The sequence below is a fragment of the Pongo abelii genome, chromosome 4 (genome assembly GCF_028885655.2).
Source record: "Pongo abelii isolate AG06213 chromosome 4, NHGRI_mPonAbe1-v2.0_pri, whole genome shotgun sequence".
Taxonomy (NCBI): domain Eukaryota; kingdom Metazoa; phylum Chordata; class Mammalia; order Primates; family Hominidae; genus Pongo; species Pongo abelii.
In genome coordinates, this window is record NC_071989.2 from 104,183,029 (window position 1) to 104,200,120 (window position 17,092).

The 17,092-nt window shown below is 40.7% G+C and overlaps 2 protein-coding genes across 5 annotated transcripts in view; one reads left to right on the top strand and one right to left on the bottom strand.

Annotated features, from left to right (window-relative positions):
- CAST (calpastatin) overlaps positions 1-17,092 on the top strand; it is a 799,019-nt gene that overhangs the window by 432,331 nt on the left and 349,596 nt on the right. The window lies entirely within an intron of this gene.
- PCSK1 (proprotein convertase subtilisin/kexin type 1) overlaps positions 1-17,092 on the bottom strand; it is a 43,574-nt gene that overhangs the window by 8,081 nt on the left and 18,401 nt on the right. For both annotated transcript variants that reach the window (XM_054555100.2, NM_001132807.1), the window contains 5 exon segments: positions 13,601-13,773; positions 12,041-12,253; positions 9,482-9,582; positions 1,549-1,782; positions 475-632 (listed from right to left, as the gene is read on the bottom strand). In XM_054555100.2, the coding sequence (XP_054411075.2) occupies positions 475-632; positions 1,549-1,782; positions 9,482-9,582; positions 12,041-12,253; positions 13,601-13,773 (879 nt within the window).

The following is a 17,092-nucleotide window of genomic DNA, read 5'->3' on the forward strand; positions in this document are numbered from 1 at the left end:
CATCATATAAAATGGCCTTATTCATGTTACTATGGTAAATTTGTTAATCTTCTCAATCTCCTCTAATCGATCTGAATTCCCAGTTTTCAATGGACTCCTTGTATGTTTCGGATATATCTGTGAGTTTGGTTAATTATCAGAGTAACTTTCACTAATTTGTTATCTAAGAGAAAAGTGACAGGTCAGTAAAATGGAAAAGTAAACAGTTTGAAAATGCATGACTTCAGAAAAGTGTATTCATTAGCATTATTTGAATGGGCCTCATTCTCTGCTTATCAAAGGATCAGTGGAAATGGGCAGGGCAGAGGGAGATCCAACACCAAGAAAAAGGAAAAAATAAGCATATTTTTGAAGACCTGAAAATATCTATTAGGAGACTTTGTTCTATGAATAAACAAAAGCAATCAGTTATTTGAATCATTCAACTTACACTTAAAAATGTAAATGGCTTAGAACATTTTTCTTTTAATTTACCAGCAGCAGAAGTAAGTGTGACATGAAGGTCTCCTCTTCGGGAATATTCAATTGTTGCTTCAAATTGTACATGCTCCAGGGACTTGATAGCATTTTCTTGTCCTTCACAAGCTCTTGTTGGAATTTCAATGATAACTTCTCCATTAGCTTTCAGGGCTCTAAATACATTAAAGAATCAGCACTGAATAAAGTATATCCAAACTTCCTTGCATTTTATGCATATCTGCATGCATCAATCTTGACTAGATACTCAACTAAGTTTTTGTCACTCCCTGTGATGTGTAGAACCTAATTCAGAATTATGTATACATGAATTTTAATGCATAAGAAAATGGTAAGGGGCACTAATACTTAAATACAATGCTATTTGCTGTGGAGTCAAATTCAGGCAGATTTATTGTAGACCCATCAAAAAGCCCCTCTTAAGAAAAAAATGATTTTATCTAGAAGGCCTTCTGCAGGCATGCCCCAAGCCTCCCATCCTTGGATATTTTGTGTGAGTGGGTCTTCAGTATTATTTTGATTGCTTTGATGGAAATTACAAAACACTCATAGTAGAAATTTCTTCTGTGACAAGATGTGGTGTGCTAGAGGGAGTCTATGTAAGTGTATGATAAAGAATCCTTCATGGAAGAAAAGCCATGAATCACACAGCACTGTGGCATGAAGCAAGGCTATTTTGCAAGCAGATTTTGGGTAAAACTGGTTGGCAAGTACTGCATTTCATCAACCCTAAGATACATTTTAAAAAAATAGTTAAACATTGAATTTAGAATGAATCTTAAAACTGATGGGTGGTGGATCACAGTTTAATTGACAATAAAACAGTCATGCATCTCAGACTGGGTGCTATGTGGTAGGTGGACTACAAGAAGAACATGCAAATGTGTTAACATGGTTTCTAGAGCTTTGGTCTCTCAGTGAATCCCCATGGAGACCCACAGAGAACACTAGAAAACTCCACCTCCATCTACTTCAGAAGGGTAGGTACAAAAAAATCAGGCAGAATGGCAAACACAGTAATGAAATTATGCTATGGGCACACATGTGTTTAAAATTTCAGGAGATACTTACCTGGGCTCAAAGTCATTGTCCTTTACAACACACTCTTTCTTCTCAGGCACACTCCTCCAGGTCCTGGGATCAGCTAAATCCACCAGAGCTTTGGCATTTAGCAAGCCAAATCCAAATCGACTATTCACCATCAAGCCTGCTCCATTCTTTTTCCATCCAGGGTTATTGGCCAGCGGGTCATACTCAGAGGTCCAGACAACCAGGTGCTGCATATCTCGCCAGGTGAGATTTGGGCTGGAGGGGAAGTGACCCAAAGTGTCTTTCAGAGAAAAATGAAGTTTCCTTGCAAAAGCAAGTGCTAACAATAAGCATCTCCATTCAGGGATTATGAAGTGCCTTTTGCTATTGTAGTTATATTATTCTAGTGTCTATTACTGTTCATATAGCTTTTCATTCAGAGTTCAGAATACAGACCTGAAAACTTCTCCCTGTAACATGTAAGTTATGACTTCTCTCCAGAGCATATAAGCTTTTACTATGAGTAAAATTCAGTCCTCAGCAATATAGAAGTATAAAACTTTGTCCTTAATTTCTAATTACTTCTATTTAACTGAGCAAACATTTTAAATGGTAACACTTTCTTTATGCCCTCCAGTCTCATGCTGTCCATTAAAAGCCTTAGCACTTTCAGCATTATGAACCCACAGACAAGGCCTTGACTTCCTTCTTAGGAAGAGTGAGATGTTAAAGACACAGACTGGCTACCTGCTGTAAACATGTATTGCCTTTTTCTTTATCAAAAGCGTCAAGAAACTCTTAGCTATTTGAGCTCACTCTTGCAAGGCACTATGCTAATACTGTGGGGATATTCAAGGATGTGGTTCTTGTCTTTTAGAACTTTACAATCCAGTAAAAAGAATTAAGGCTTTTTATAATTCTATCTGGTGAGTGCTATATTCATAGCTTAATGCATTGTGGGAGTTTAGAGTAGAAAGAATTTCCATGGAATAGAAAGATCTAGGAAAACTTTGTGGGGGAGAAATATTTGAGCTGGACTTTGACAGGGGGTAGAGTGTTAAGAAGTGGAGATAGAGAAGAAGACCACTGGAGCAAAAGCACCAAAGTGGGACAGTACAGGTGTGGCCAGATGACAGCCTGGTTTGCTGGGGCAGCGGAGAGGCAGTGAGGAGTACTGAGCCAGAGAGATGAGAACCTGGCATGCCAGAAAGGGAGCTTATACTTTATCCTTTGGGCAGTGGGAATCAGTGAGAATTTTTGAGTATGGAAATAGTAAAATCATAAGTCTTAGTAAGATTAATTTAGCAACACTATAAAGATGAATCAGAGGTATAAGGGATTGTTGGATCTATTATACTGTGATGAGGCCTTCCTTGATCAACCTATTTAAAATTTCCACTCTCCCACATGCTCCCCAGCTCTCTTATTCTGCTATATGTGCATGTTCTCCTTCCATTGCACTTATAGGCTTCTAACATGCGGGAAATATATTTGTATTGTGTTTTGTTAATGTCTCTCTCCCTGGTTCTAATTTAACCATGAGAAGTGGTGAGATCGTTATCTATCTTGTTCTCTGATGTGTAGCACCCAGAAGAATGCTGGGCACAGGGTATATGCTCAGCAGATATGGTTGGTTCAGAGACTGAACATGCCTAAGTGCTAACTAGCCCCAAATATAATTTTAAAACATATTGCTCCTAGTCATCAGTCAGATTCTCAAACTTTTCCTTGACTTTGAGACCTGTATTGTTCCCTGAAGCCAATCAAGCATTATGTAATAAGTAGATGCCCCAGTTTTTACTCCTCAAGGTTCCTGTCTCAGCACTCGATTGGAGAACAATCATCAGGGGAGTCTGGCTCACTTTGCTGCCTTCTCCCCAGAGCCCATCATGTACTGGCTCAGTAATCCCCTGTGACAAGAAAGAGGCAGTGGACATTCCTAAACACTGAAGTGTCTGGCTCCTAGTTAAAAACCGTGTGTGATTTTTCAGGCCTGACCATAGGCGATTTCAAAGGTCTTACCTGGCATGACACACGGGGAAGCTGCCCTCCCCATGCAGACACAGAGCACAGCTTTTGGCTCGCAGCCTCTGAGAGGAGTGTCCATGAAAGCTGCAGGCCCCCTGGCCCTTCATGTTCTTTCCATATTGACATTCCTAGCTGGTGAGAGCCTTCCTTCCTAGGTCCCTCGGTCAGGCCTCCTCGTGGAGAGAGGAGGGGAAACATCTAGACACTTTCCTCACTCAGACTCAGTGCCTGGTGCTTCTCCACTCCCGTACTCTCTTGTTCCCTCCCCGCCTCACACCTCAGAGTCCACAAAATTGCCAGAGCCTTTTGTTCGGGGCTCTTTCAGCAGTGAGATGACCCTGAAGTCTGTGCTGAGCCACTCAACCAGTATGCCAGGAACAGGGCAAGTAAGTGTTTTCTCCGGTTTCAGACTCTTGCTTATGTCATAGCAGTAAGTGACTAAAGGCTCAATGCTTTCATTTTTGGCTTGTTGAATTAATAGGCTACTCCACACCTGACAGCTCAGCTCACGTGAGCTGAGCTCCCGACAAACATACCACTTTACCCCAGAGAGTGACTGACAGAGGCCTTGGAAGGACACCAGTTTAGGGATCCTCAGTGAGTCCCAGAATGCTTGCCTCATAATCACCTGGTACACTTGTAAATAGAATAGGGCATTTTATTGAAATACTTGCTTCCTTCCAGTCTTTTAAAAGGAATTTTAGGTGAAAGCCTCTTATCAAGGCAGTCAATGGGCAACACACCAGTTTTCCGTTTGGATCATCAGTGTGTTCAGGTGCATGTGTGGAGGCAGGAAGGAGGACGTATACTGAGGAGGCTTAAGGCAAGGTGCTGATAATCATGATTGTCACGTATAGCACGTGTGTCCTACGTTTCTGTAGTAGAGCATTTATTTTATATGTAGTTGCAGGTTATTTTGTTTTAAAATTTTCCTTTGTCTAGTCTCTGCAAAATGTTAAGGAGCTTCATTGTCATTCAATTAGAAAAACCTATTTTTCTTTTTTTATTATTATTATACTTTAAGTTCTAGGGTACATGTGCACAACGTGCAGTTTTGTTACATATGTACACATGTGCCATGTTGGTGTGCTGTACCCATTAACTCGTCATTTACATTAGGTATATCTCCTAATGCTATCCCTCCCCCCTCCCCCCACCCCACGACAAGCCCCGGTGTATTTTTCCAACAGTTATTGTTCATTCGTGTGCTTGTATTTCATAAATGAAAAGGAGCTGCTAACAACAGTGCAACTCATTCCTGACAGCCTTCCTTTGTTAATTTGTGCTCAATGACATCCATGATAATTAAATTTTTAAACACTGCATTGAGTTGCTAATCAAAGATATGTTTACAGAAAATAAGGGTATGGAATTAAACACTGAATTAAGCATTGCTTCTAATTAGAAGAGATGTAGGTAATGTAATTTGGAGACAAAATTCCAGAGTGAAAAGTCTTAGGAGCTATCTGGTTCAGCCTCTAATCATACCTAAATTAGCCTAGATCTTAAAATTTTTCTAACTTGGACTTTCTAACATTTCACAACCCACTAAGTCAAGAATTTTTTGTTGTGATTTTTTTCTAAAGGTTTCATGCAGCATTGAAAGTCCATTTCTCTTTCTCCAGGCTTTAATAAGACCAGAAGTTTGGCTTATCTGTTTGTTTAATATTTCCAAAGGTGTGAAGGGATTCAATGGTTCACTTCAGAATTTTCCTCACCTATTAAAAATTATTCTGATTCTTTTGATCTCTCCTCAGAAGGCTGAGGCTATTTTCTACAGCTTTCTTAGGTATACTCACTACATAATAATAATAGTGCCACAAACATTTATGCAAGGAATTCCTTCTTCTCTTAGTATATTTATCTCCAAGATACACCTACTAACTACCCTAATGGGTTTCTACACAAACACAGGTGGATGAGGTTGTAGGAAAACACAGTGGTAAAAGCAACTCTTTATAGCATTTGTTTCTCAAAACTTGGTTAAGGTATTACTAGCATTAAAAAGTGCCTGGGAGATTTGTTAAAAAAGGAATTCCTAGGTTGAATACCAGAAACTCCTAGGCAGATACAAGGTCTGAATAGTTGCTGGCAAAATGACCTGGGAACCTGCATGTTAAATAAACTCCCCAGGTGATGACTATGTATGCTGGTGCTTGAGAAACATCGCTTTGGGGAAGGAAAGTATTTCTTTGTGCATATTTCAGCCAGAAACCATTCCTTCTCCTTTCCTTTTCTCCTCCCATTCCCCAACACTCTGGCTATATAACATTTAACACAGCATATTGAGTAGTCTGCTTGTGACAGAAAACTTATAAGAAACTCATAAATGCATGTTCATTTATCAGCCTCAATCTTCCGAACCCTTCTTTATTTGAGGGGATGATAGGCTGCCATTCAACATTGCCTCTCCCTTACAGGGCCGTGGGAGGCTGCAAGGTGTGGTTGCTGATAGCACAGCCTTTGCAGTCAGAGAGACTTGAGTTTGAATTTCTTTGTGGGATCTTGGTTGTATATCTCAACCTCTCTAAGCCTTATTTTTTCCCATTTATAGGTGAAATTAATAATTTCTATGTCATAAGGATGTTGTAAGGGTTATAATTAATATTGTAGATAAAGAGGCCAGCTGTGTCTGGTCTATAGTGAGAACCTAATCAATATCGGGTGCCATGATTCTTGATAAGTTTCGGCAAGGGCTCTTCAGTGTCCATAGTTGTTCCTGTGGGATGGCACATGATTAAATGATTTTCTCATTCTTGAGTGCCTTGGGATAAAGCTTGGTCACATGTCTAGAAATTCTGGCATTCAGCTTTGGTATAGACAATTGAATAGAGTTCAGAAAAATGTTCAATTGAGAACAGAAATTTTAATAATCTCTATGTACCTTGGCAGTAAAGATATAAATGTTAAGATAGATCAGTCATACTTATCTTACTGATGAATTGAGTCAAAATGAAGGGAATTAAATTCTTATGATATGCACCTGGGAGATCATAGACTCTTAATATCTCTTAAATCATGAACACTGAGAATCTGGTGAAACCTATAAGCCATTCCCCAGAAATATGCCATACATACATTTATAAGCAATTCTGCATTTAGTTGCAAAGAGATTCATGGACCCCTTGGAACCCATCTGAGTGTTTCACAGAAATGAAACACCTGCTTTAGAGACTGTCCGTCAGAGACTGAGATTAATGAGACTAGATCATTCCTAGATCATTTTCTCCTATATAGAAAAAAGAAGGATCAAATTAGCCAGGCGTGGTGGCACATGCCTGTAATCCCAGGTACGCGGGAGGCTGAGGCATAAGAATTTCTTGAACCCGAGGGGTTGAGGTTGCAGTGAGCCGAGATCGTGCCACTGCACTCCAGCCTGGGTGACGGAGTGAGACTCTGTCTCCAAAAGAAAAAGAAAAGGGAAGGATTATTTTCTGTATAGGATCATTTTCTACTATACAGAAAAAGAAGGCTTGAGGTTTTAGAAACCAAGGATTGCACTTTTACAATTTCAGCTCTTACATAAAATTGACATTACATCTGTTCAGCAGATGGATATTTCTACTATATTGGTCACTATACAAGGATGGGCTAGGCACAGCTAGTTATATTTACATGCATCTGACAGGTGTTGGATAGAGAAGAAAGGCTCTAGACATAAAATTTTAAGATTGCTTTCTTTTAACAGCTCCCTGGGGTAGTAGTCTGTGTTTTGAAATCTTAAATATAATAAGTCTGTTGCACAGGATCCTATAATCCATAGGACCCTATTTTCTTCCAGTCCAGACCCCTCATCACTGACCCCAACAATTCATGTTGGATTACCTAGACAGGCTGACATATTCAGTCTCAACTCTGAGAATCTTAGGAAGAGAAGAAGTTTGTAAAAAAAGGTCTGGTTTGACCCCTTCATTTTATAGATGGAAAGACTGAACCCCACAAGTAAATTAACTTGCCGAAGGCCACACAGCTAGTGGTAGAGCTAGAACTTGAAGCCAGGTGTTCCTTGCAATTTTCACTGCTTGGACAATTATTTCTCGGTTAATTTGGATCTGCTGATGCCAGTCTCAGCTTGTGTTCATAGATTTTATTCTTTTGTCCATCTACTTCTTATTATAAGTGAACTTAGATTCTGAACATAGCTTTTCTGGAGGGCCCAATATCTATTTCTAATTGAGCACTGAATTTATTTCTTCCCTTACCAAACATCTTGCCAGCCCCTCCAAGTAGGTGGACTCTTGGTAAGAGCCTTGCTAGACTTCCTTGCTTAGCCACTGTGGCCATCTCACAGCTGAGATACCCAGGAATATACCCCATCTCCATAGGAAGCCCCAGGGATTCTAGAGATAAACTGGACTCTCCTGGACCAAGGCTCAGGAACTTCAGGGCTTTTCCAGTCATGGCAAAGGCCAAGATCTTTTTCCTTTCTGTTATTACGAACTGAGTCTACTGAACATGACATAAGGACACTGCTTTGTTCTCTCTCTAGAGAATATGTAATTTATTCTAGGATAATCTCCTTATTAGGAAGGATAATAGTAATTTACAAGTTTAATCACTTCTTCTAATATGCAACCATAGCACCTGACTTGACATTTCAAGATTCACTGTCACCACACGTCAGAAAGCAGGAATGAGGACACATAAAAAGCTGTGATGTGCAGTGTGAGACAGTTCAATTTTTTTCCTCTGTGTTAAGTATTGGACTACTGGGTAATTATGAGAAAAAAAAAAGTTAAATCTTTTTTTAACATCGTACACTAAAATAAATTCCAGAGGGATTTAGAATTTAAATATGGTAAAGAAACCATAATAAAAGACATATAAATAAATGTTTATCTAATTTGGAGTTGTGAAGATTTTTCTGAGCATAAAAGCAAAGGAAGAAGCCTTAAAGAAACAGACTGACAAACATAACTACATACATATTAACTACATTTCATTAAAAATTACATAGAAACAAATTAAAAGGTAAATGTCAAACTTATAAAGCGTCTAGCTTTTGTGAACCAAGGCCATAAAACAAAACTAAGGCCATAAAGAAGCAACCCCAGAAGACAAAGAGCTGAAGGGTATGAAATATTGAGCTTCATTAGTAATTAAATACAAGCATATTAAAATGAGATACTGTTTTCACCTATCAACATAGCAAATATTTTAAAAGATAATAAAAGTAGTTTTGACAAGGGTTTTGGAAACTGGCACTTTCACACATATATTCCTGGAGGGAATATAAAATGGTGTAGTCGTTCAAGGCAGCATCTTGTCCATATATATATCAAAATCATTAAAACATGCTTGCCCTTTGACCCAGAAATTCCAATTCTGAGTGTTTATCCTGAGGAAATATTAGTGACATTTTACTGACAATGGTGTTTAAGCATGATTAGATGACTTTAACAAAATTTGCGTTTATACAATGGAACACTATGAAAATATAAAAATCCTGCCTTTAAATCTCATGTTCCCTGATGTGGTTATATCAGCTCCAGGACTAGGCTTATATATTCAAAGAAAGGAGTTTTTTAAACTTGTTCCTAATACTGCCCACTGGAAACTATCTAAACAAAATCCTGCTGGAAGAGAATAAACAAAAGGCGTTGTAGCTGAGTGGGAAGAAGATTTGAGGGACAGCATGACTTTTAAAGGTCAAAGCATATTGATTTAGACAGGAGAAAGTATGTTTAATATATTGTAGAATGGGTTTTAAAAACAGATTACAAAATAATGTCTATATTAAGATCCCAATTTCGTAAGATGTGTGTGTATTAAATCTACATTGAGATGTTAACTATGGTTAGTGACCTCAAAGTGGCAGGAAAGAGCTTATCTTTATTTGCAGTATTCCAAAATTTCTTCTGTAACCATGTATTCAGAAAAAAAAGTGTTATTAAAAATAAGGAGAATCAGCCTTTGTAAAGGTGATTAGAAGCTTTCTGGGCCTTACTTTGCTTCCAGGGCCAGAGCGAAGATGCCAGCAGCCAGAGGTGCAGAGGCCGATGTGCCCGTGTGCGTCTCCGTGCAGTCATTGTGCAGGTCAGCGCTCGTCTGGATGACGTCAGGAAGGAGAGAAAGGCAGGGAGAACACGTGAGGAGTGTGGGCTTGTCTTGGGGGTTAACTGTACCAAAGGCTGCATCTGCTATGACCGGGAAACTCAGCTGATTCGATTGCCTACTTTCTCCTCTAAACCACAGGCGGATGTTTGCCATCTGCTGATATTTTAGTTCACTCTCCTCTATATGCAACTTCTCTATAAATCTGGCAGCAAGATGCCTTTTCTGGGGATGAAGTACTCCCACTATGAATATTTTCTTTTCTGAGATTCCCAAACGAAATGCTGTCTATAAAAAACAAAGTTTCAAAATCACTGTGAATCATGCTGGCCCATTAATCATCAGGTCCATTGTGTTTGGTCTGGCATATTTAGAAATTCTGTCTCATACAAAGTTCCCTTTTGCCTCCAGATTGACATTCGGCTGCCTCTTCAGCACAAGGATATGAAGACATCCTGGTCTTAGCCATTTGAACTAGTTGCACAAAAAATGCTTAGTATGTAGTCTGCGCTCACTGTTGAACTAGATTTGATACCTGTGAGTTGGTGTCCACATTGACACTTTGAGGAAAATGGTGGGTCTTTAAAATGAAAAGTGTGCTGGACTTAGTTCTGGGTTCAAATTCTCTAACTGCTACTTAATAGATTTGTCCTCGGGCAAGTCATTTGGCTCCCCATCTGTAAAATGTGATTTATATTTTCTGACTCATATGCTGAGACTTACCCGAGATGTTCTCTGTGAAAGTAGTTTTACATAATTTTCTTGCAAGTAAGGAATTACCCTGGCTAACTTTAGGGTAATGAAGAGATTGCTGAGATGAAGGGAAGAAACTGAAAAGACTTCCTGTCTGCCTTAAGGACCACGGCGCTGCTGGTTGGGCCAAGGGATTACTAACAAGACACCCACCCAGGCTCCAGCACCGAAGTTCTAGCTCGAGATTTCGATGTGTGGGAGGGAGGTGTAAAAAAATAATTTGTTCTATTATCACCTCCATTGGCTTCCTGCTTGGAGTTGCTGAATTTCTCAAGTTATGATGGCTCTGCTCCTCAGAGGGCTGCGGAAGCAAGGTTGCCCTTTTTACCTGTTGACGCAAGCAAGCCCCCAGAGATGACTATGCTGAGGAAAAGGTTTGCGTAAGAAAAAGGTTATGTTACTGAGACTGTCTCAAATAGAATCCACCAGCTGTCTCTCCTAAGGCTGGCTTTCTTAAGGAGGGAGTTTTACAAAGATAGAAAATCTTTCTTCTGCTTCAGTGCAGGGTACCCAAGATAAGGAATAGTCTGTGAAATGGTGATTCTGAAATGCCCAACACGCCATTTTCTAAAGGCAGCTCTGGACACCCAGGGAAATGACAACAGCCAGGGGCTCTGAAGACAAGTGGGGCAGATGTCTGATATGCCCCTTTCAAACCCTACAAAATGTGCCTGCCATAAAAACCCCTGGGTAGAATGCCACTGTCTATTACTTGAGTAGCTGAAGAGATGCGCATGAGAAGCAGGCCCACGCTACTAAGTTGAGACCACAGCTTTACTGTCTAAACTAGGTTGCAGAAGTGATCCTGTATGAAGAAGATGTTCGTGTTCACAATTTTGTTGAGATGCCATTAACAGGAATCTTGCAAGCATTCCAAGGTCATTATTATAGGGTTCACCCACCCTCTAATTAGATCATGACCTGCTATTTCATTAAGATAAGATCTGTATACTTTAGCTAGTTGGTTCTTTCTGTGTCAGGAGTTAAATTGGGGGCCTTACATTTTTTAAATTAAAAGTGCCTCCCTTTGTTCTCAAAGCCCCTAAATGCCCCTCCATCATCATGCCTTCGAAGGGAAATCCAATAATTGCCCTTGGCCACCTGACTCATGGAAGCAAAGGCACAGGCAAGCGTGGGCTGGAGGAGCTCTCTGAGCATACAACCTCCCCGAGCTGCTTACCCAGATGCTGAGCAGTTCACCTCAGGGGACACTGAAACTGCTATTTTCCTGCAGGTCATCCATTCTTAGGAGACATAGCTGGTGTAGACTCTGTATTTTTATCATCTGCTACAGGGCAAGTCAGACTATATCCCTGCTATTAAAGGATCAGCAAGTACAAGGGTGATAAAGCCCGTACAACCCTGAAATCTCCTTTAAGGCTGTTTCCAGGGAGGCATCAGACAAGAAGAAAAGACATTTGGAGTCTCAGCTGTGTGTAATGACAGGTTTGGTGGCTTCTCAAGGCTGGGTTTAAAAATGACAGAGGGGAAGATCATCTTGGCAGAAGTGTCATTATTATCCCTGGAGAGAAAACTTTCTGATGGATGCCAGCCTTTCAAATGAGTAAGTGTGAGTCTCCCCAACTGAGACATCAAGCTTAAGCGAATCAATCGTACCAAAGGTCAGTTAGGGGAATCATTTCGCATGCATGCCACGCTCTCCTAACTAAACAGAGAGAATTAGACAAAAGCAACATACGATTCTCTGGTCGGTATAATCCCCGCTGCTGTAAGAGGTGGCCAGTGTGGAGGAGCACTTCTCAGCGTACCAGGGGGATAGGCCTTGCTGGGAGGCACTGCTGATGGAGATGGTGTAGATGCTGTCTGTGTAGCCATCACAGTCACAATTATCTCCCTGACGCCCCCCATTTCCCGAAGCCCAGACGAAGATGGACCCCTTCCCCTGTCTTCCCTAAAGGAAAAGCCAGAATGCATATCATCTGTTATCATCTGTTGGGGTCATTGTTATATCCCAATAAAATCCCCAACGACTACGTGTGTGAAATTCTGAGAGACAGCTATTTGGGATCTATTTTCAATTCCAGATCTTTTGGCTTCGATGTCGGAAATCTCACAAGGCTGTGTATTAGAAACCACTGGACTCTGGCCCTGCCAGTCTCTGGGCCCTCCTGGGGTAGGGCTGAGCACACGCTTTTCTTTCTTATGCAGATTCATAATCTAGCGTTTTGCACTTGCTCATATTTTTCCACCCTTCTCTTAGTTTATGTCACTGCACTTAAATCTTTGAACTTCCTCTCTTTGTTTCTGCTTCAATCTTCTGGCTGACTGATAGAATGACAAAATTAGGAATTATTCAGATCTGCCTTGCAGCTGCATTAAAAGGGACTCTTCAATTGAATGGAACTCGTCAAAGCCGCCCTTTCTATGATTTTTCAATTTGTGCTCTCCAAAGTTTCTACTTTTGTTTCATCTTGTGGAGCACAAGGCTTTAGAATCTGTGCAAGAATACAGTAAACCCAAGTGATAGAGCAACCCAACCAAGGCACAGGTATTCAATAGGCACGTGCAGAGCAGAAGGCAACACGTTTCTATATTTGAAAAGCATTTCCAGAGCACTTGGAAGAAGTCTGGGTAGTTTTTTACTAGTGTAAAAACCCGAAAGCAGCAGGAAAATGAGTAAGGAGAAAGAAATGTCCAGAAGTACTTTTAAAATAAATATGCTAAAAATAATAAATTTCCATTCAACCTCAGACCCAAATATGGAAAATTCATTTTATTTATTTATATTTCGTTTTGAGGCAGGGTCTCACTCTGTCACCCAGGCTGGAGTGCAATGGTGCAATCCCAGCTCACTGCTACCTCCGCCTTCTGGGTTCAAGAAATTCTTGTGCCTCAGCCTCCTGAGTAGCTGGGACTATAGGCATCTAAGTTGAGACCACAGTTTCACTGTCTAAACTAGGTTGCAGAACAGTGCAACCTAGTTACACCTGGCTAATGTTTGTGTTTTTAGTAGAGGTGGGGTTTCTCTCTATTGGCCAGGCTGGTCTCAAACTCCTGGCCTCAAGTGATCTGCCTCACTTGGCCATCGCGCCTGGCCACAAATAGGGAAAACTTTCTTAAGCCTTAACTCCCATCCCTCTGAAGAATGATTTGGCTCTCTAAGTGCATTTAAAATTGTAAAGGACTTTGTTAAGAAATCCACAACAATGTTATTCCATGTAACCTAAGTGTTCTTTCCTTCTCCTCATATTCAGATGGTCAGGTTTCATTTCATGTGGGTCTGTGTAAAGCATCTTACCTGTTTGACACCATATTCAAAAGCCTTCTGGGCTAGCCGGCCAGGCCCCTCCACAGTTTTCCCATCATCATTAGGGCCCCAGCTTGCACTGTAAATATCCACGTGTCCAGGATTGAATCCAATTGAACTGGCCTCAATAGCATCTGTCACAATGCCATCCAGCATTCTTATGCCTGAGAAACAAAATAAACAAACACACACAAAGGTTGATGTCAGTATGTACATAGACAAAAGCCCAATACTCTTACTATTTGTATTTTTAAAGGATTTTAAGAGTCAAAAACCAGGTAACTACTAGATAGATGTCCCCAATTTCTGTAACCCAGCTACTGACACCACAGAAGGAAGGAACATGTCGCTGCCCCCATAAGCTTTTTTGTCGTACTTTAGAGATAATACTATGCACTGTGTAGGCAGCTGTGATTTCTTTTTTTTTTTTTTTTTATTGGTCCCACTCGAGGCTCTCTTCCCAGCAATAGCTCTGGGCATTGAGTCTGAAGTGGAGCAGCATCCTTGGATGAGAGGAAGTGGCCGTGATTGTTGTCAATTACAAAATGTTTGCCCTCCCTCCCACCCCAACTAAATGACGGATCAGCTTTCAGAAAGACCCTCCAAGCAGCCCTCTGGTGATGCACCTCCTCATGGCTGTCCCACAAATGGCTGTGGCCCAGTCTACGCCACACAAGCACTCTGGACAGGAAACACGTAGCTTCAGAAGATCTAGCCACAACAGGAAACTAACAAATAGGGAAAGCACTTTTGTTTCTAAGCCCTGATTAAAGATAACCCAGAGGCCATCCTTTCATGTGTTTGCTAAGAAACATTTTCAAGGAACATGCTTCCTTTTCTTCTAAATAATCTCAACGATGAAATCATTGCCATGGATTTCACCCCCAAGGGGAATCATTTTTCATCAGGACAACATAGGTGCAGTAGCTCTTTGTGCTTTCCAACAGGCTGTCACCCGTCATCAGACTTATGAATTCAAGAGCCAGGAAGGCAAAAGCAATCTGGACAGATTACAGGCAGCTACCTGGTTATTTCTGGCTTCAGGCTCATAATGCAATAAAGTGCACAGCCTTAGATTTCCACACTTATTTACTATGGAGCAAAGGTAAAATGATATGAAATTGATATGATCAGTGAAAGTTGTATTTGTAAAAAAGAAATTGTTCAAAAATGCATTTAGGGCCAGGCGCAGCGGCTCATGCCTGTAATACCAACACTTTGGGAGGCCAAGGTGGATGGATCACTTGAGGCCAGGAGTTCAAGACCAGCCTGGCCAACATGGAGAAACCCCATCTTTACTAAAAATACAAAAATTAGTTGGGCGTGGTGGCACGCATCTATAATCCCAGCTACTCAGGAGGCTGAGGCACAAGAAATGCTTGAACCCGGGAGGCAGAGGTTGCAGTGAGCTAAGATTGCAACCACTGCACTCCAGCCTGGGCAACAGAGCAAGACTCTGTCTCAAAAAAAAAAAAAAAAAAAAATGCATTTAGAAAAAAAATCGGCCAGATGCGGTGGCTCACGCCTGTAATCCCAGCACTTTGGGAGGCCGAGGCGGGCAGATCCCGAGGTCAAGAGATCGAGACCATCCTGGCTAACATAGTGAAACCCTGTCTCCACTAAAAATACAAAAAAAAAAAGAAAAAAAATTAGCCTGGCATAGTGGCAGGGGCCTGTAGTCCCAGCTACTCAAGAGGCTGAGGCAGGAGAATGGCGTGAACCTGGGAGGCGGAGCTTGCAGTGAGCCGAGATTGCGCCACTACACTCCAGCCTGGGCGACAGAGCGAGACTCCATCTAAAAAAAAAAAAAAAAAAATCCCAGCTCTGCTCCTACTAGCTGTGGAATCTTGGGCAAGCCAGTTAATCCTCTGTGCCTCAGTTTCTTCAACTGTAACATAGGGATGATAATAACAGCTCATGTGCATTCGTGATAGTCTACATGCAGCCACCAATCCACAGGTTTTACATGTATAAACTCATCTAAACCTTACAACCACCATTTTAGGTGGGTGCTGTAATTCTCCTCACTTCATAAATGGAGAGATTGAGGCCAGGGAGGGATAGTGACTTGCTCAAGGCCACATAGCTTGAAACTGGGGAGCCAGAATTTGAACCCTACAAATCTAGCCCCTAAATCTGTTAACCACCAGGATACACTGCCTATAATATTTGTAGAGTAATTAACTGACATACAATAGGTGCCTAATAAATGAAGATTACTGGTAAAAAATGCATTTGGGACCAGACCATCAAAGGATGGAGTAATGGAAAACATCAGTAGGCTTGGAATCTTGTGTTTCAGTTCTACACTGCCACAAACTTGCTTTCATTACCTTGAGCAGCTTGCTTCTGATTCTTTCTCTACAAAATGAAGGGATCAGATGATTCTTTCACAAACTATAGCTGTTTCGTTCATTATGACTTAAAGAGTGAATTCTTTTACTAGCTGATTACATAATTTGTGCTTCTCCCTTCATTTTTTAAAAAAATTAACAGAACACTTTGAAGATGTTAGTATCAAAGGAATCAGGAATCACACTTAAAATTCTAAGAGTGCCCTGTATTCATGAAAGATGCATTACATGTCACGATGTATATTTATTTGGTTCCTAAAAAGGAATGCATAACCAAATGCAAGGTTTACTCATGTAGAGTTTAATGGGGTTTTATTGTGATTGACATGTTCTACAATTGGTTCTTTTTGTGATTATGGTTTTTGAAAACCAAACTAAACTTGAAGCTTATAACATAACATGAAAGCCTGAGGTAGGGATAGCATAAAGAGGAGAGACAATTTTTTTCTTTTCTCTTGGCCCCTGCAGATCCACTTTCCACTCTTCTCCATTAGAACATGGACTGCATCAACGGGCTGTGTCTTCCCATTGGGTTCAGCCAACTGAAGACAACAGCAAGAGGGTGGGAATCAAGAGGAGAATGAGGTGCCTATACCCCTGGATCCCCTTTGCCTAGAAGTAGCTCTCCTTTGCCTGGATCCCCTTTGCCTAGAAGTAGCTCTGTTGTTGTACTCAAGGCCTATCCAGTGTCTCTCTCATGTGACCACAGCTTTCCCTCGCTATTTTATACTGACTTCTTCCCTTTGCTCCTTGAGGCTAAAGGTGATAACATCTGCCTACCACTTCTTAGCCCCTTGTTGGTTTTCTCCAATTCTTGTAAATCATTTCTTTATTAAAATGTCCACAGTTGCCCTAATGCAACTTACCATGTGTTTCCCCATAAGGACACTGATGAAAACAATTAAATTCTACATCCTTGCTATAAAAGATAAAATTTGGCTACCTAATAAGTATGTATTTTTTTTTTTTAATTTTGAAGCTGTTCTCTATAAAGTGAAGAACTTCTACAGAATTGAGAGGCAGGAAAAATCTTTGCCTAAATTTACCTCCTCCTTCTGTTTCCTTAGCAAGCACTCAATAACAAACCATTCTAAATCAGAACATAGAGAAAATTAGATTTGGTTGAAAT